This window comes from Cryptotermes secundus, unplaced genomic scaffold (assembly GCF_002891405.2).
Source record: "Cryptotermes secundus unplaced genomic scaffold, Csec_1.0 scaffold131, whole genome shotgun sequence".
Lineage (NCBI taxonomy): Eukaryota > Metazoa > Arthropoda > Insecta > Blattodea > Kalotermitidae > Cryptotermes > Cryptotermes secundus.
In genome coordinates this window covers 1,649,287-1,670,345 of record NW_019742552.1, presented here as the reverse complement: position 1 = coordinate 1,670,345, position 21,059 = coordinate 1,649,287, and the positions used below count along the sequence as shown (strand labels likewise).

The following is a 21,059-nucleotide window of genomic DNA, read 5'->3' as shown; positions in this document are numbered from 1 at the left end:
ATGGAGAAGATCAGTTGGACCGATTATGTGAGAAATGAAGAAGTGTTAATTAGAGTCAGTGAGCAGAGGAATATCCTACATGAAATAAGAAAACGGAAGGCTAATTGGATTGGTCATGTTTTACGCAGAAACTGCCTTCTAAAAGAAGCTATCGAAGGAAAGATAGATGGGCGGATAGAAGTGACAAGAAGACGAGGAAGAAGACGTAAGAAGATGCTGGATGACCTTGGGGACAGAAGAGGATACTGTCATGTGAAGGAGAAAGCTCTAGATCGCATTAAGTGGAGGAATTGTTTTGAAAGAGACTGTGGACCTGTCGTCTTGACAGATTACTGATGATGATGATGAATATTCTCAAACTGCAGACATCATAAAGGCCTGCATATTTAACATGCACATGAGAATGAGAAATACATAATTATGGTGGGGAAATTTGATTGAAAGAGACAACATTTAATGCTTGAGGTCAGGAGGGATGCAATGATATGTATCTCTTATTTTTCCAGTTGTTGTCTAATCATTCCATCTTTATTGTAATTGTTCAGTGTGATTAATTAAGAAATAAATATTAAATCAACAGCAATAAGAATTGCTGTAATTGAGATATAGATTTCAAACAAACCTAATCATTAAATCCAGAATCCACAATTATTAGTCACCCATACCCCCTACACATGATAATATTACTTTGAGAATGCTTATGATACATTTCACATTTGATGCAAAAATAAGTGCTTTATAAGCAGTCAACAAGGTGACTGGCTATAGGACGGATAATCAGGGTCTGGGTCCTGAAAGGAATGGAATCTTTCTCTTTATCACCACACAGAGATCAATTCTTGGGTCCATCCTGCCTATAAAACAGCCTGTAGTTGCCTTTCTGTGTATCTGTGCTTTCCATCCAGTCTTACTACACAGAAGTTTCCTGCCTACTACCTCCCTCTACCTGTTCATTAGGCCTGCAAGCACACTGAAGAATGATGGAAGTTCATTTATGACTTTATATGCAAAGTAACAAGCTGCTTTAGTTATCATAGTAACTACTGATTGGGATCCAAGGGGTGCCTAGTCAAACCTGCAGTGGTTTGGGGCCATGAGGTAAGTTGTATGTTTATCCAAATTGCATCTAACTGTTTTAAACATCTATTTTGGCCTTCTACTCTTTATTCCACTCACACCTGACAGACCTCTTGGTTTGTAATTTATTCTTTGGCTAGCCTTACCCCTGGGTCTACTGTATATTTATATTTTATTTTCTCACCCTTTCTTTTAATTACTGTCAATACTGGTCTTTGCCCTGTTGTATGTTAATTATGCAGCTGGACTGCAACCACATAGCAAGATCAGTGGTCACTACTTTAAGTCTAAAGGCTCACAGCATATGTGGTAGCTTCATTAATGTCTGTATTTGATTTATTGTTCAAATGCTCATTTGACATCTACTGCAAATACGTCACTGAGCTATTTTCTTGTAATGGAAACCTTAACTGGGGACAACTGCATAGAGCTGTAAGAACAGGCAGGCAATTTCAGTCTACTGTCTTATAACGACCATCTTTCCTCACAGCAAAGTTAAAATCAACTAAAATATAATTAGAATGGGGGGGGGGGAAACACTTCAGAGAGAGAGAGAGAGAAAACCATATATGTGTGTGCATACAAAACAATGCTATTCAATAAAAACAAGTGATGGTTTTCTCACTGACAGAAGATGATGTCTCAGATTTTGAGGTTTAGTCAGCTTGGCAAGTGTGTGTTGTAGAAAAATTTCATTCCATATTCCAGAAATTATATTAATTTTTAAAATGCACTAAGAAGAAAATTTGCTGTTAACATTTGTGAAATGAGTAAATAGGCATGCATACCTGTTGGAGTGGATGACATTTGAAAGGATATCAAGCACTCTCACTCTGATGTTCGTCCTAGTCTCTCTAATGAAGTACTTTTCAAGTAATGAATTCAGTTTGCTGAGCCATAGTGAATGTGTTGGAACAATGGAAGCTGCCAAGTAGTTCACCAAACGCAAAACAGATGCCTCCTACAAAATAGAGTTAAAAAGTAACCAGTACAGTAAAGTAATATGAAGGGGAAATACATGTATATTTAACTAGAGAGTTTTCATTTAGCAATTGACAGTTAACTAAGTTGCCATGAAGCCTGAAGTTCATCACTGTCATCACAAAAGTTTACCATTGGACCTTCTCCTAAGCCAGTTGAATGCACTTTACATTATAACAACCAATTTCTGTAAGGTCCAATTCCACATTGTGCCTCCAAACTATATATAGTCTCTCAAGTAGGTTTTTCCTTCAAAGTTTCCCAACCATTTATGTCTTGTTGCATCTTTTACAAAATCACAGCAAATTGAAACTTGTTAAACAACTCATACTGACTTTATCTACTGTGTCACAGATATCAACCAACTTCTAAGTGCCAAAGTGTTGATGTTTATAAAAGCCACAGGTATCTCTAATGAGGTATCTTGCATACCACTTTGGTCTTCATGCAGATTGGACAAGTTAGCTCACAAGAAGTACACGTAAAATTATATTCTATCTACTGGACATTTGTTGAAAAGTGTGGTTAAGCTATGAAGCATAGCATGCCAAAATTTTCATGAAAGAACAGGTAATTCACTGCTTATCCTGTAGTTTGCATTGACTTGACAAAAACTGAACAACAGCAAGAAAAACAGAAGTTTATAGTTTTAGCATTCAGGGGGAAAAATCAGCAAAAATTCATTAAAAAATCAAGATTCCCCTTCATTTATGTATGCTCCATCATAAATTTCTGGAATCTTCTTCTTATATATGCACTCAGTCTTTACAGCATTTAATTTTTTCATATATCCTGCAACTAAAAGATCTGAAACACAAGAATGTAGAGAACAAATCTCTGAGACTGTGACACCTGACACTAACGACATTGAGTTGAGCCCTTCTTGAAAAGTTGCCAGTTGTGCAGCTACTCAAGAATTCCCCAGCATTTTATAAACCTGAAGGTTAATTACTGTGTTCACAAGAGCCCTCCACTGGACTAATTCCTAAGCCAGATCAATCAAGTCCTTAATATACCATCTTATCTCTAAGATCTAGTTTAATATTATACTGTCACCTGAGTCTTATCTTCCTAGTGGTCTCTTTGCATCTGGCTTTCCCACCAAGACCCTATATGAATTCCTCTTCTCCTCAGATTTGCTACATGTCCTGCCTATCTAATCCTCCTTGACTTGATCATCCTAATTATACTTGGTGAAGAGAACAAGTTATGAAGCTCCCTATTATGCAGTTTTCTCCAGCTTTGGTTCAAATATTCTCCTCAGCATGATATTCTCGAACACCATCAGTTTATGTTCCTCCCTTAATGTCAGACACCAAGTTTCACACCCTTACAAAACCACAGGCAAAATTATGATTTTATATATTCTAATTTTTATGATTTTAGACGGCAGACAAGGAGACAAAAGGTTCTGGACTGACTGTAGCAAGCATTGCCCAAATTCCAACTCCTCTTAATTTACTCCTGAATCAAATTTTGATTTGTTACTGTAATTCCAAAACACTTGAACTGTGTCATATTTTCAAAGGTATTTATGTCATGATTTTGCCCTGCATTCTGGTGACAATACAGCAACATACACTGGGTTTTCTCTGTGTTTCCTTCTAGACCAACCTCTTTAATAGAATCAATTAAAGTTCCTGTGTTTCTCTTTATGGTATCTATGTTATCTCCCAGCAGATTCACATCATCAGCAATGACCAGCAGCTGTTGTGTCCCATTTAATTTCAGTCTCACCCGATTTTCCTGGACCTTCCTAATGATATATTCTAAGGCTAAGCTGAAAAGCAGTGGTGATTAAGCATCTCCCTGCTTTAGATAATTTTGGATAGGAAAATTATCAGGCAAATATTTACCTATATGGAGTTTACATGTCGTTTAAACACATTTTAATCAGCTTAATTAGTTTCATGGGTACCCCAAACTCCATCAGAATATTGTACAATAATTCCCTTGAAGTGAATTATAGACTTTCATGAAGTCTATGAATGACTGATGTACTGCCGTATTGTACTCCAATTTTTTCTCCAGTATCTGACCAATGCAAAAAAATCTATTTGACTGTATGTTAAAACTTCACTCTTCCTGAATAAACCGAAGATTCCTCTGGACATTCAAATGACAGTACTACTGCATGCTGTCTACTAGACTTGAGGCATATTCTAACTTTTACAAAGCAAATGCAGTAACTGTTACAGGAATTACTGAAATTTGCTGTTTACTGCATATTGTGGTCTTTAGGGTAAGAGAACATGTAGCATGGTTGGTGGTTACCTCAAATCTCACCAAAATTTTACATTAATTTATGACAAATTCAAAATAAGGATCAAATTCTGTTGTCTAAAACTAAACAGAAAAATGCTAACATTCTGTTATAATTAAGACACTAATGCCACTTGTTATCATGTACAGATCACATTATAGTTCTATTAATAAGATGACTGGATGTAGGCTAAATAATTGAGGTTTAATGTCCTGAAACATAAACCATGTCCAGAAAACCTATGGGGCCCACCCAGTCTCTTAGTCAGTTGGTACTGGGAGTTTTTTCCTTAGAAATTGAGTGTGAATCTGACCATGCACTTAAATCAAGCGCCAAGGTTAAGAAAGCATGTTACTTTACTTTTACTCTTCTTATGTGCATTCAAGACAAAGTGCTTAAACTAGGAGACCACTTCACCTTTGTTTTCATCTATATCCTTCATCAGTTAGTACTAATTCATATCAAGCCACAGGTCACCACAAATGATTGTACTGTACATCAGTCTATTTTAAAATTCTGTCCCAGTTGTGGACACTTAATGCTACTATCCATGAAGTTCTGCTGTGAAAAAATATATGTCCATGATTTATTCCAGCCGTCTTACAGTGCACACACTCATCCACTTCACTCTTCACTCCTGCACTACATGTTTCGGCACAAAGGTGCCATCCTCAGGTGCTCTTCCATTTATGTTAAACTACTTCACTGCATGCCTTGCTGTTTTCATAGTAAAATAACTAAAATATATGTTTATCATATATATTGATAAATATTAAAAATATTAAAATTGTTCAGGATTTTTTATCCCTATGTCGCATCTCAATACGCGAGTCNGTGACTCGCGTATTGAGATGCGACGTAGGGATAAAAAATCCTGAACAGTTTTAATATTTTTAATATTTAATATTTATCAATATATATGATGAACATATATTTTAGTTATTTTAGTATGAAAACAGCAAGGCATGCAGTGAAGTAGTTTAACATAAATCGAAGAGCACCTGAGGATGGCACCTTTGTGCCGAAACATGTATTGCAGGAGTGAAGAGTGAAGTGGATGAGTGTGTGCACTGTAAGACGGCTGGAATAAATCATGGACATAAATCAGTGCAACAGGACGCTAAAATATAACATTGAAAAAATATATGCTTTCATTTTTCATTTACTTATGTAAGGCAGCTTCAGTCTTCATGTGGGATACCAGGAGATGGTCTGACAATGTTTCTGAGTGAGGTCTCTCTCAAACATGAACCCTCATGCAGTGCAACTGAAGAAGAGAATATCACGACTGCCATTCAATTGAAAAGTATAAAGTTTCTTACTAAAATATCTGAGAATATTTTCAAACAGAGTTCTGCAACAATTTCATCTACACTCAGTCCTAAACTGGCTTCTTCCATGTCACCATGCACACATACAACAGATCGAAGTTGTGGTTTATTTTAGGATGGTGTCAGTATCTTCGATCATATAGTGTCAAATGGTAGGAAGATCGGTAAATAACAAACTGGAAATGAACTTAACTGAGGTATTATTTTTGCATTTGCATGCAGGGACTGAGGAAAACTATGGAATACTTCAGTCAGGACAGCTGGTGCCCTAGTTGAGATTCAAACTGACTACCTCCTTGATATTAGTCTAGAGTGTTACCAGTACACCAACCTGCTTGCTTCAATGGATCAAGAACTGTGTCAACTGTATTTAGTTTTAAGCAATCCATGACAATGAGAATAAGTTAACTCTGCATACCTTAATAAATGAAGTCAGTGGTCTAAACTTGTGTTTTGCCAGCTGATCTTCCCTTGCTAAACTCATAAACTGGCTTGACTAGGCACAGACCAACAATGTGACCACATGGGATCTAAATAATACACATATGCCAAAACAGAAGTTCTCCCCAGCTTTTACACTGTGATCAGATAGGAAATCATGGAGATCATCACAATTCACATGCAACATAAAAAATATATGTATAGTTACTGATGTTACATACTGGTCGGGATGAAGAACACCTCTCTATCAGTTCATACACTCTGCACACTGAGCCATTAAACTGACCCTGTTCAATTTGCTGCTCAATGGTGCATATTGTGTCATGAAGGTGACTTTCTATTAATGACATCTGGTTTGTATGAGAATTTGTTCCTGAAAATAAAAATCCAAATTGGCATCTATATAATACCACTATAGATAATAGTCAGTTACATGTAACATATAATTGTTTACTGTGATCTATTGAGAAAAATTAGTAACCCAGTTTATCTAAAAAAAATTGATGTATATCAAAGACTAGAACGAATATGATTTCACTAATTAATTTCGTTTCTAACCCCTACAGATATGGTCTTACTTTCTAGCCTCTGTTCACAAGGTAAGGATAAAGGAAACAAATTATGATGTGGGAGCACCATATTGTGGGTTTTTAGCCTAAATTCTTTATTTTGAAGAAATACGAAAGTAGGCCTATGTGATCACCATGCTGTATGTGTGTCTGTGTATCCCCCCTTATCAACTTCTGAATAGTTGAACTAATCTTTATGAAACTTGGCACCTGAGCCAATCTCAATGGTATACTTCATAAATCCCTTCCATCAATCTGTGTCTATAAGGGTATCCTATCAATGCTAGGCAACAGCTCAGTAAAAATGTTAACACGGCAATGAATACACATGCAAAAATAGAAAAACTGTTGGCTGTGTTGGTTTCTATGCAGTCCATGTCATATCAGATGAAAGTAGGTGATTTGGTCCTCCCAGGACTCCTTGTATTACTCTAGTATTGCTTAGTAAGTTACACAGCCAAAATCTGCGGCAGATTATTAATCAGTCTTCTTAAATCAGTTCTATATAAACCATGAAAAATAAAAAAATAATTAATTTATATTTCTATAATTATAGAAGATGGTGGATAAGGAGTTAGTACTGGAAAGAGGACACATGAACATTGTACTTCAAAATTTATACATATTTTTTCAGATTATGTTAATGGAATTCCATAGAAATACTTCTGAAAGTATGTTAATGATGATAAAACTGCAATCAGAATATAAACCTATGTATTTGATGATAGCTTCAGTGATGGACAGTACTAGATCCCAAGCTGGATCCTGGAGCTCCACACCATACTTGTTTACTAGGCGCTGAATACTCAACATCACTTCATATGTAACAACTGAATGATTTCTCTCCAGTGCCTGCAAACCAACAACACTTAAAATAATGCTTCAAAAAGTGAAGAAAAAACATTTGCCTATTATGACACAATACATGTTCTAGGCAAGGGATATATCAAACTAGAACACATTCCTGGAGGTCTCTTATGGTCCACAGTGAGTTCTAGTGCAGCTGTGAAGTATACTTATGCTTTACGGGTGAGCATGACTTGGCAGGAAGAGTGTCTAACTCTTCTGTTTGAGTCAAAGCTTGGAAAAAATTCACTGTAATATTGAAATGTTCACATACTTCACACATGTTAAGTTGAAGCTCAAAGGGTTAAAAGACAGTGCACACTGTTTTCAGATATAAACACAAAACAAGTCACTGAGCAAGTACATTCAGCAGCAATTTGCCTGATTTGTACTCTGAACGTACCTAGTTACAGTCTAAGTTCAGCTACAGGCTGACCTGAGATATTTTGTAGTTTTCCCATATGCAAGTTGGATGCATTACTGCCACACTAAAACAATAAATACAAAACTTCCAAAAACAAAAGCACACCTAATGCATTAGGATATACTCACAGAGAGAAATGAAGGTAGGACTGAAGAAAAAGTACACTTCAGTCTTGTGACCCTTTTGGTACCCCACAGACCCATATTGACATGAAACACAGCTCCACGTAACAAGCACACATCATGTGCAGCTCCTGGATCTTCAAGTATCCGACACATGGTGTACAATGCAGAGTGACCCATGTGAGTTCCTAGTAAGTTACGCATCACCTAGAATGCAAAAATTATACACAAAACTCTCATAAATCAGTCTAGTCAGCACAAATTGATGAAAACCCACACAACCTTCAAAACTAAAAAATCAACTATGTTCATACTACTGTTTTTACAGGAATTCATTACTTCATAGTATGTTGATAAGTCCACAATCATTCAGTTTCTGTCCTACCCTACAAATGGTGACAACTTCATAGAAATAAATGTACTTCTACATACGCCCAGTATAACTTCAGCAGAAACCCCACCCCAAAAGTCCGAAATTTCACCAGTGGCTAGTACATGGGAAATAAAATGAAGCCTCATTCATCTATCCTTCTGATCCATATGTTTCTGTAACACTGAAAATTGGAAATAAGGGAAGTGCCAACTTGCACTGATAACAATTAAAAATAAACAAAAGATGCAAATCCAGAAAGGAAAACATGAGAAGAATTAAGCTAAGTTTAAATGCTTGTGATGATGACTTGTTAAAAAAAAGACAATTATTTTGGCAAATGTTTATTATCTTCTGTTAATTCCAACATATTTTGGAAACTGGATGCTTCTGAAATACTCTTATTTGAATTAACTGAAGGTGATGGACAATATCTGAAATAACAGTCATGATTAATGTGAAGAATTATGTTATCACCGTTGTAAACATTTGCAACAGAGAACAAGGAGTTTAAAGCAGAACTCATAAAGCACACTTTCCTCTATATATACTTCTAGTCATATCTAATACTCTTTTATTACAGCTTTATTTCTTTTCTGAAGAACAAACAATTTAAGCATAGATTCTGCATGTGTTACATTTGTAAGATATATTGTCAGCATTCTGCATCATCACCATGTCTGTAATTGTTGATTTACAAACAATATTCCATACATAATGTGGGTGTGTGTGTGTGTTCTATCCTTGAACCAAATAGCACATGCCCAGCTTCAACGGTTAATTATCACCAAAAAAAAAAAAACTTCTGCATGGCCATCTTGTTATTTTTCATTTTAAAAAAAAAAAAAAATTACTTTAACAAAAGCAACACACTTTCCCACTTCATGGCTATCAGCCATGTCAGTTGGTTAAAAATTACTGACATTTCAGGGGGCACCTCTGTCCCCATTATCAGGATTTGATGTGACATTGGATCCAAACCATCCCATCTATATAGCACCCATGGTTCATGATTGGAACTGAGCATGAACTAATGGGGTACTAGTGGGAGCTCTTCCTTGCATGTGGCCAAATGACAAATGTGTTATCCACATATCTGCACCAATGTGCTAGCTTCTTGGCTGCCAAGCTTATGGCCTGCTGTTCAAAGGATTCTATGTAGATGTTGGCTATTACAGGGGTGATGGCTGATCCCATGGCTACACAATCTCACTGGTCATGAGATGAGCCATTGTAAAGAAAATATGTTGTGGTGAGGACCTCTCTGATGAGAGAACTATGACAGCAACGGTATTGTGTCTTTTGCTGGGACTATGGTAAACAGTGAGACCATGCTGAAAGCCACCAACATGTCGGTTTCTTGTAGAGTGATGTGATGCAATTTCTGAATAAGTACCCCTCACCCCTGTAATAGACAATTATTAAATTTTTTGTATAGGCAATGAATGTATCAAAATTTGTTCAATGTGGTTTGTATAATTTATTTACCTTCCAGCTGCTCTGACAGTAAGCTTCTACATTGACAGTCCGACAAAGGGCACTGATGAATGTATGGAGAGAGTCAGAAGGCAACGTACTGTAACAGACAACTGTATCCAGCACCTGGAGGCATGTCAGCACCACTTCCTCTGAGTTCATATAAGAGCAAAGGAAACATGTATTCCTGGAAACATACCATCTGATATATTAATCTTTTCAGAGCTAGTCTCCATACACTACACAAATAAAAAATTCCTGGAAAAACTTATGATGCCCATTTTCCTTCAAATTGTATAACAGATAGTCTGTATAAAACTATATATATATATATTCATAACTATATTATTCTGGGATCCATTTAAGTGTAGAATTCTGACTAGTGAAGATTCCAGCAACATGAAATTTGCCTCAAATAACATCAAAGTTTCACACTGTTGCTATGTTTGTAATCATTATTTTCTTTGTAATGTTTACCAGCTCATAAGAATTTTGGATGCTTCGATACCAGATAACTGGGAATTTATTGCAATCTCTTCTGTACAGATTTTTCTGAACAAAATTTTGTACACACTTCTCAGTTCCCGTGTTATATGCCCTGCCCCTCTCATCACCCATGATCTGATCATCCTGTGTAACAATTTGGTGAAGAACAGAAATTATGAAGTTGCTCATTATGGAATATTCTACAGCCTTCTCTCACTTGAAGACCCTGTGTAATATTTAGTCACATGTGCTTTATTATGGCGGGGAGTTGATAGCTCCCCACTCAATTCACAAGAAAGACGGATAATCTCCGCCAGCTTTTCACATCTGTTTAGTTAATATATTTATTGCTGTACTTCATTTCTTGAGATGACCGCCTCCATCTGCAACCTGACAACATGACATGCTCTGGTGACAAAGGACCACTTAATATGTTGTGTGTATGTGTATGTGTGTGCACATGCACATGCATGCATGTGTGTAGACTTCTGCATTCTACAAAAACATTAGTTAACAAAACTTAGGGTCAGGTTTACTATTGGTTGACATACAACACATAAGCTCACTTCATGGTAGCTTTTGAAAATTTAGTGGGGTGATACTGAAGACAAATTGTAATGTGCACAGCTGTTGGCATGTTGGCCACACAACCAATCCAAATGCATGCTGGGCAAGTTCACAGGAGGTGTTTCTAACTGCATAATTTGCGGGGGCTCTAAAACAATCTCCCTGTAAAAATGATATACATGATGCAACAGAATGGTAGGAGGTAATATGAAGTAAATCAAGAAATGTGTGTTGGAGAGAATGATTTTTAAGGATTTCACTTTACATCTTTTTGTGTTTAAGGCCAACTCCCGTTTGGCGAAGGTGGCATTGGTGAAGTTTGATGCCCGGCCGTGGTTGTGCGCAGTGCTGTGTGAAACAACAAAATATGCAATTAATTTGATTGTACACCAAGATGGCACACATCCCAGTACCGTGATGCTGGAAATATTGGAGACAGAAGCTAGCATCACTGAAATCTTCACCTCATGCCATCATGAACAAACACCCAGAAGTAGCTGCTGTAATACAAGTACATAAAGTACTCAGTGACACTGAGATCCTGGCTGGATACACACTGGCTAAGTGGGGGAAAGCTCTGAGTGGACCTCTATTGTAAGCAGTGTGGAAAAGAACAGAGCGAACATTTGCAAAGCTCTAGACGTGAAGCTGTCTTTTAGTACACTCTGCAGCATGTACACAGTAACACTGAATGAAATGAAGGCCATCCTTAAGGTGAGTGCACAGGCAGGACAAAGTAGCGCAGTGAACAAAACCTCAGTGGAATGGTCCAGCATGATGACTTCTAGGCACTAAAGAGATGCAAAAGGCATATCTCTAACAATACCTCAAAGCTAGCCAAGAAGTTGACTAAACCAGTCCCAACATCCACAGCTCTCAAGCTGCCTTGAAAGCAGTGTTAATTTGCATCCAAAAGTAGTGTTAACTTGCAATTTCTTTGCACCTCTCAGAACTATTGACAGGGACATGGAGACTTGTGGAGCAGAGAACAGTCTACCAGAAGAAGAGGCTCCCAGAAAATCAGGTTGGCCACCATAAACAGTGATGAGTTCCACCATAAACCTCATTTGGCTACAAAGTGACTTAAAAGAACATGTCAAAGGATAGTATGAGTTCTGAAATACATTAAATTGAACAAAAGAAATGGCAGATTATTCAGCCAAGGAAACCTACCTGGAGAAAAATAATCTCCACTATTTTACCTTCTCTCCAAATTGTGTAAAGCCTATCAAGGCAGTAATCCATCACCTTCCCCCAGACAAGCCAGTAGATGATATTTCCAACAACCTTGAGGACTTAGGCTTCAATGTCATCAACGTGAGACAAACAACAGCCACTCAAAGAGCACCCAATGGACAAACCCATGTGGAAACTCTCCCTCTATTCCTTGTTACTTTAACAAGAAACATAAAATCTCAAGAGATATACAAGTTGAATAGCTTGAACCATATTTTTATCAAGGTAGAGTTATATACAGCTTAAACTGGCCTTACCCAGTGCTACAACTGCCAAAACTCTGGCCATGTATGGGCCAACTGCAAGCAACCCCCTTGATGTTTGTGGTGCAGTGGTGGCCACCTGCACAAGGAATGTCCTGAAAAGATAAATGCAGAATCTATGCCACGCTGCTGCAATCTCATCCAGCATCATATTGGGGCAGAAGCCACGTGAAAGGAGAACTGTAAAGGAGAAGAGCAAAACGAGCTCCCAAGGGATCCTCTGGGGGGACGTTCTCTAAGCTCACCTCATCAGAGCAGTCCTGTGCAGCTGCACTGCATCGACACATGACACCACTAACCACAGGCACCGCAGACAGATGAGAAAAGTGCGCGGCAGCCCATGCAGCAGCATCTGCCACAGCAGGAATTTCAGAAAACAGGTCTGGCAGTACAGGCTTCCAGTTCAACTAATAATGACACATTAAAAGTTGCCACTGTATTGCAACAGATCATGACAGTGCTCAGTCAAGATGTGTCAGAAAAAGATAAAATTAAGGTCATTACAAAAATGGTACTTAACTTAATGAAAGAAAATGGCTTGTAGAGTTCATAGGCCACTCAAAGTCATAGCAATTAACATAAATGGCATTTGGAGGGAGAGCTATGAGCTCAGCAAAAGAGCTGCAAGACACAAACAGATATGGCTGTGCTTTCAGAGACACATCTCAAACGCCATGATAGGTTCTCTATTCCAAATTATCACTTTCATCTGACTGATGGCTTCCCAGGAAGAAAATGCAGAACTGTCATTGCAGTGAGAGAAATGTATTTCCCACAACTATGGAGACTTGCCTATACTTGTTTCTATAGAAGCCACAGGGATTTACATGCCGATTAGTATTAGTGATGTACTACTTGCAGCAGTCTACAAGTCACCAGACCATGCCTGGAATGATGCAGACATTACTGAGCTCTTACGTTTTAGACATAAGTTGCTACTGGCAGGAGATCTGAATGCTAAACATCCATTTGGAATAGTGTAGTTGCCAACTCTTCAGGTGTGAAACTACTGAATTTAATGCAAATAAATGAGTCTAAAATTGCAGCAGCTCTCCTGTGGGAAATGGTGACATGCTCAATACTGTTGTGTACAAAAATGTCCAGCTGTCAGAAGTCACTGTGTCTGACATTCTGCACTTGATCACCTATCAATCATCTTCTACTTACTGATCATGTTAGAACCAGGAATCTTTTGGACCCACTTAACAAATTAACAGATTGGGAGCAGTGTCACAGGCCGGCTTCCAAATTCATTTCACCTACAATCCAAATTAAATGAAGGGAAGAAGCCGATAAAGAGGCCCATGACTGTACTTCCTCTACAGCTTTGGCATACAGGCCATCGACAAGCAAAATTACACTCTTTGACCTTAATAAGGATCCACCTGGTCTGGAGGGTCTGCTAAAACATCAGTGGAGGTTAAGCCAACTGTGGCAATTAACTGTGTCACCAACCATCAGACAACTGACCGGTAGAAGGCACTCAAATAGTAGGAAACAAAAATAGGGAATTATGAGGTCATACCTCAAGCACTGTGGCCTATTGTGAAATTGCTTATGAAAAGGGATGGATCAAAGGCACAAACCACTATTCATGGACCTTTAGGAATAACACACCACCTGAATGAGAAAGCCAATGTGATTGTGGATTGTTCAGAAAACCTGTTCACATCTCATGACCCATGTGATGAAAACCATGAGTGACAGGTAGAGACCAGAGTCCAAGATCTGCTCACATCTGTAGATGACACACCATTGAGAAAAGCAAGACCTTGTGATATACACAAATTAGCAAATTCATCGAAATTGAGAAAGGCGTGGGGACTTGATGGTATTCCAAACGAATGACTTAGGCATCCTCTAAAAAGACCACTGGTACATCTGATACATTTATTTACTCACTGTCTTCAGCTGTACTACTTTCCAAAGCCTTGGAAGGAAGCAAAAGTCATAACATTACCGAAACCTTGTAAGGAACCCAGATTCCCTCAAAATTTATGTCTGATTAGCCTCTTATCTACAACAGATAAGGTATTCAAGAAAATTATTCTGAAAATAGTCCAAAGGCATACTGAAGAAAGAGGCATGGTTAATACAGGCCAGTTTGTTCCCATGTCCATTACAGCACAACAATTCAATGTATGAGATTCATGGACCATGTAACCTTAAATTTCAACAATAACCTGTTTATGGCAGCTGTATTCTTGGATAGTGAAAAGGCTTCAATACAACATAGCACTTTTGCTTGCATGTAAATTATCAGATTTAAAATTTCCGATCAGTCTAATCAAGCATATTAGCTCTTTTCTTTCTAGAGAAAATTCAGAGTTTTGGTCCAAGGTGAAATGTCTATGCCAAGGGATATATAAGCAGGGGTGCCACAGGGTTCTGTCTTGTTCCCCACAATGTAGAGTATATACATGGTAGAGTCATTAAGTTCGTGGAATGTGGTTTCATCGCACCATATTACAAGGTATTCACATACACTTACACAGATCCACACTGGCCCTCAAAATAGTTGCCGTTGGCCGCTATGCAAGTCTGCTAACGTTGATATAGCTGTTGAAAACATTGTTGAAACATACTGACAGTAAATTCCCGTACAATGCTTTGCAGCCATTCCACGAACTTATTGACTGTGGTAGTATATATATAATATGCCCTGAACACCTGGTGTCTTTCTATGTCTCTTCACTGATGACACCTTTATATAAATGCAACAGACTATAAAGAGGGTTATGCTCTCAGAAAGCTGCAGTGAGGCCTCAATGCTACTGAGATGTAGTGTGAGCGCTGGAACATAAAAATCAATGAAGACAAGATTCAGGACATCTACATTTCTCATATACTTCAATCCCCTAAGGCTCATCTTACAATGACTGGATGTAATGTCCCCTTCATCAATCATGTAAAATATCTGGGTGTAATCTTTGATAAGATGATTACATGGAGACTGCACACACAGATGACTGATGCCAAGGGCTGCAAAACATTTATTGGAATCTACTCCCTACTCAGAAGCAAGCATTTAAGCGCCAATATTAAACTAACCCTCCTTAAGGCACTGGTCAGATCAGTAATGACTTATGCTTGCCCCGCCTGGGAATTAGCGGTAGATACCTGCCTCTTAAAATTGCAGCATGTACAAAACAACATTCTCTGCACCAATGGAAATTTTCTGAAATATGCACCAGTCTGCGATTTGTAAGATTATACAACAAAATTGTGCAGTCAACAAGTGGAAATCATATCACATCAAGAGAATGAACATGTTGGCAAAACAGGACAAAGCGAAGATGGACAGAATATATATGAGACTTAAATTTGGTGGTGGTCAAGCCTGTGACTGTTCAAGCAACTAAGCTGCCATTGTAGCATAAGTAACATTGGCATGATCTCCCTTACAAAGCCAGTACTGACAGGACTTGCATATAGTGCAAAAGAAAGAATTTTCAGTAACATCTTATATGTGTCATATGCACGCTTGACAAAAGACCAAGCATACGTATTCACAAGAGACAAACCCACCTTCTTGCCAGAGAGGATGTTATATAAGGACTATGATCTCAAGGGTTCAGTGGGAAAAAAAAATCTTTGGTTGTGAGTCTCAAAGGGCTTGGCGCCGAGACAAACTGATTGTTGGTAAACCGTCAGTTGTAAAGAAACTTTGACTTTGAGTCACAATTGGAAGTCAGTCATGAGTCAAGTGTCAGCAGTCTGTGAATAGCCATGCGCATGGAAGTAGAGGAATCTCCACCACTAGAAGCTGGTACCAACAATGACTGGTGAAGACAAAACAGACTGAGAAGTCTTATAGTGTGCTAGAGATCTGTAGAGTGTGAAGATTAGTGACAGTGTTATAATTATTTGTAATTATGAGTCATAGATGTTCAATAAATCCAATTATCAATCCCAACCAGATGTCTAGTCACTAACATGTGGCAACATGTTGGAAGAAATCACCTTCAGCAACCTATCTGAAACAGCAGTAAGTACACAGAATTTACTGACAAACTATATACTCATGAAGACATTCTCATTCACCTATCAAACTTTCACTTTCCCAGTGATGTGCAGTAATTTTCCTATTACGCCACTACCAAGAGTCTGTAAAGTACTCTGGAATATCCTGTACTTGTATTATCACTAATATATCACCTTTAATACTTCAGATGTTTGCCAAAGGCCTTCACCTATGCAGGGGAGATGCTAAAATTTGATGAAACGGCACTTACTGAACAAGACCAGAAATAACATCCTCATCAACATATGCCGCATTAAACTTGATGACATTTACAAGCATTGAGAGGAATTCCTTTGTGCGAGCAACACCAGTTACAGCTGGCATCCAGTGAAGGAGGAAAGGTCCCACCTCTTCCTCAAAGTACAGAATGTCTTTCCCATTTTCTGTCAGACTTTGCAACAGCTCAAATCTGGAACAACAAAAAGTATTGTATTTTGCACATACTGAAGGACAACACATTGGTACTACAATGCACTATAAGGCTTGGATTCCTTGTAGCTATATAATTCCATTCTTCCTCTACCTTCAGAATTATATGGAGGTGAATGGACATCAACATTTGGCAGCTGCTTTATCCCTGGGGATAAAGAAGCTGGGAGAGTCTTAAAGCTGGTCTGCACATTGTGGCAAAGAGGAATTCTCCAGTCATCAAGCCAACAGCAGTCACTTTTAACTTGTTGGGATATCCCAGCTGATGTTTCATTCAGGTCATCATAAATATCTACGACTGTTTCGTACACCATGTTTTGGTGTCCAATACTTTAATGTAACTGGGAGTTTGCTCTGGCCATGGTTTTAAGCATCACTTGCCACAGAATAAAAAGGAAGAATGTTAGCATATCCTCCAAGCATATATAAATTTACCATATTTATGATTTAATCCTTTCAGCAGCACTATAGCCCTGGGGTCAACTCAACCTCTAACAGAAATGAGTACTAGGAGCCTTCCTGGGGGTAAGGGGTGGCTGGCGCATCTCACAACTCTATGTGCCTTCATGGCCTGTTACAGGGATAACTTTACCTTTTTTATGGTTTTTTTTACAGAAGCTGGCACTAAAACTTTGGTTACAGCTGCTTCAGATTTTGTACATCCACAAGCCATATTCTTGGATATTTCATCAGTAAATATAAAAGCATTTAATTTCATTACACTGTTGAGTGATCTGTAGGAATGCCCATACTGTACAGCACGATATTGTGATATATAGATCCACTGCTGCGCAACAGCTTGATAAACACATTCTCATGGAGACAGATTCTTGGTAAACAGCTCATTGCTGGGTAATGCGTACAACAATACATAACAATAAAGAACACCCATTGGTAGGTAACAGACCAATAAATATGCATTCTTGACAAATAAAGTGGCATTTTTAAGGTTCCACCTTGAGACTATATAAGTGGTACAGACTCTTACTTTGATTTTGAGTCAGGACATGCCCGTGTGGAGGCTGGGTCGAATACCTTTACTGTGACCCTGCGAGTCATAGGAGGCAACGAAAGGGGAAGTCTCAAATCTGAGACAGTAAAATATGGCCACGAGCCTCAGGGGACTAGGACCCAAGAAAGATTGCACTGGCAAGGACCAGCAGCATATGTAAAAGACAGACCCATCCTCTTGTCAGAGAGGACACCCCACAAAAGCAAGACCATAACTGTCAAACAGTAATAAATATCTGGTCATGAGCCCCAAGACTTACTGACTGACTGACTGACTGTCAGTAGCAATGTGGCTTGGACTTGGACTTTGACTTTGACAAAACCAAACAGAATCAAATCAAGAGGGAGACCAAGAATATGAACGAGAATGCAGAGAGTCCTTGGCAGTCAAGGAAGAACAATTAATGTTAAAACTATACTTCACGGGCCTCCAAACAGTTTATCATATAAAAGTCTAGAATATACCACGTCTGCGGGAAAATACAAGATTGCAACTGACTACATGATATAGATTATCACTTGAATAGTTTTAACCTTATTTTATGAAATAACCCTTGTTTTATAATAAGTTTTATTTTATTGTAATTTTATACCATGTGTTTTATAATATGATAATTGTCAAGTATCCAAACTTACGCAATTGCAGTTCACTAGTGTGTAAACATGATGATTGTGTATTTGCCTGATGATGGCTATGAATAGCCGAAACATGTAGCAAAGCTAATTTAGCCTTGAACACTGTATGTTGTGTTGTAACAGATTTAATAAAGTGCTGTATATAATAACACAACAGGATGCATGAAATGAAAACCTTTCTCCTATTTTTATTTTTTTCTGTCTTCACTGTGAATGAGTTTAGTTCCCTGCCTTTTGCTTCAACAGAAATGGGGTTTGCTGACCAACTTCCAAAGCATCTGTTGCCAGTATACCGAATTTCTTGTTCAGCTGAACTTGACTAGCATCATTTGCAGAGAACCTATGGGACCTGGAGTTTGAATTTTTTGGTTCTTCTAAATTTCCTGAATTATCCTGCTCCATAAGTTACTGCTGACATTTCCTCCTTTCAGCTTAGAAATTTCTTCCCTAGCTGCCTATTTTTCCTTTGCAAGGTGCCTGATTCAATTTTTCATAACATGTACAATACTACAAAGTTCACAAATATCATAATAATACTGACATGTTCCTCCTCATTATTGTAATGGGCACTGGGTTCTGAATTATAACATACCTTGGTGCTACATCTTCTGGATGATCATGTGTCTTAATGACTTGAAAGAAGTGAGCCCTCATAAGCCCTAGTTTGTCATACTGTCCCTGAATAAGACAACGGAAAAAGGAAAAAGCAAGGTGGCGATGTTCTTTTGAAACTTCACGGTGTAACAAATCTTGAAGACATGCCCATAACTTTTCTATTGAATTCTGAAAGAATGAATAAACATGAAGTAAAATATTATTGAATTAAGTTGTGTGATGTGAGACTTATATACATTTTACAGTAATAAATGTATAGCACTCTAATTAACATGTTTATAAAAAATTAAGCATCATAATTTTGCACTCCTCACCTGATAATATTCTGTGAAGAAGAGAGAACTGTATATTTTGGATAACTTGATTAAACAGACATATTTACACACATACATACACATATGCCTAATAACTCAAAACATAATAGAAAACACTATAGAAATTTGAAATATGAGAACTCACAAATTGTACAGGCAACTGGATAGGAAAGAATGATTTGTGTTCTGTCTCGTACCACAAGACAATACCGTGAAGGAATAGGGGACTGGAAGAGTATATGAATGGTCTTACAACCTATGTACCCAATAAATTCACATTAATTTAGATTTTCAGTATACTGCGCAATTCTGATTCTTGTGATTTAGTAATTTCAAGTATAAAAAAAGAGACTTTGTTTTCAAGAACAACAAGTCCCTTATGAAATTTAATCACAATATTCACCTGTTGTTACACATCATTCCACAAACCAATCCTCTCTCCTTTACATAAAATCATTTAAAACTGGTAAAATAAAAATAACTTTCAGTGCTAAGCAACAGTTTTACATTTACATTTTTTTTAGTCCTCTCTCTAGTCACCCTACGAAATTCTATAAGAACTATGGAAGAACTGTCACTTTAAGCTCTTACATCCTCAAGACGGTTCTTAAGAACGGCCTCACTCAGTTCCTTCATAACCTTCGTGCGATGATTTAATGGGGTTTCAGGACTAAGGTCTCTTTCAATGTCTTGAGTCAAGGCAAAATCCACTCTGCCTTTGATGTTACCTAAAGGATACGAAAATAAACATGCCACTGTAGTAAGATATTGCTCTAAATATAACATAACATGAAGTGGTAACAAAAATACATGTTCCAAATTTTGGGAATTGCTGTAATGGAATACACATTCTAGACTAAAGCAAATAATGAAATCGAATAAAGGGTACAGTGGATCTTCTAAGGGAAGTTTTAAATAGAGCCGGGGGATGTAAATAAATGCATACGTATTCTCCCTACCTGTTCCACCTTTGTTTATTCGGAAAAACTGTTTGAATTTCTCGTGAAAAGTTTTGTTGTCCTTATCTTTCGCACTCATTTCTCCGGCAGTCTTTTATCAGTTCAGAATTAAATTGAACACATAGGCTATAAATATTTATATAACACACATTAATTAGTAAACTACGTATAACCACATACTTTTCACGAAATAATGTTATGATCTTGGAAGATCAGGAGCACAAACCACATTTCACACTTGTGACAAGATCAGCTGTGTAGGCATGAATGGTAGACAAACCGTCATTCTGTGACACTGAAACACAGCCGCAAACGTTGGTAACAGAACTGACTGGAGAAAAGTAGTCTTAATGAAACGAGTAAGGATAGAATGTTGCTGTGTGCTATGGTTGATTAGATACGTAATAGATTTAGGGTCAATAGATACACTTATTGCCGGTCACGGTAGCCGAGCGGTCTAAGGCATGTACTGTCTTCGCTCCCTTGGAAACCGGGATCGTGGGTTCGAATACCACTCAGGGCATGGATGTTTAGTTTGTGTACAGGTAGAGGCCTTGCGACGAGCTGATCACCCCCCCACCCCAAGGAGTCCTACCGAACTACCCAATGTGTAAGATCG

The 21,059-nt window shown here is 37.9% G+C and overlaps 1 protein-coding gene across 1 annotated transcript in view; it reads right to left on the bottom strand.

The window, feature by feature from the left end:
* Positions 1-20,889, bottom strand: part of LOC111873276 (tuberin) — an 89,829-nt gene extending 68,940 nt beyond the window's left edge. Inside the window, exons 1-9 of the mRNA XM_023867849.2 lie at positions 20,441-20,889; positions 20,073-20,209; positions 19,145-19,335; positions 16,688-16,885; positions 9,913-10,087; positions 8,061-8,261; positions 7,373-7,514; positions 6,315-6,466; positions 1,866-2,038 (exon numbers count right to left, since the gene is read on the bottom strand). Coding sequence (XP_023723617.1) covers positions 1,866-2,038; positions 6,315-6,466; positions 7,373-7,514; positions 8,061-8,261; positions 9,913-10,087; positions 16,688-16,885; positions 19,145-19,335; positions 20,073-20,209; positions 20,441-20,519 — 1,448 coding nt within the window. The 5' untranslated portion in view covers positions 20,520-20,889. The remainder of the gene's footprint in view (positions 1-1,865; positions 2,039-6,314; positions 6,467-7,372; positions 7,515-8,060; positions 8,262-9,912; positions 10,088-16,687; positions 16,886-19,144; positions 19,336-20,072; positions 20,210-20,440) is intronic.
* Between the last annotated feature and the right edge of the window lie 170 nt (positions 20,890-21,059).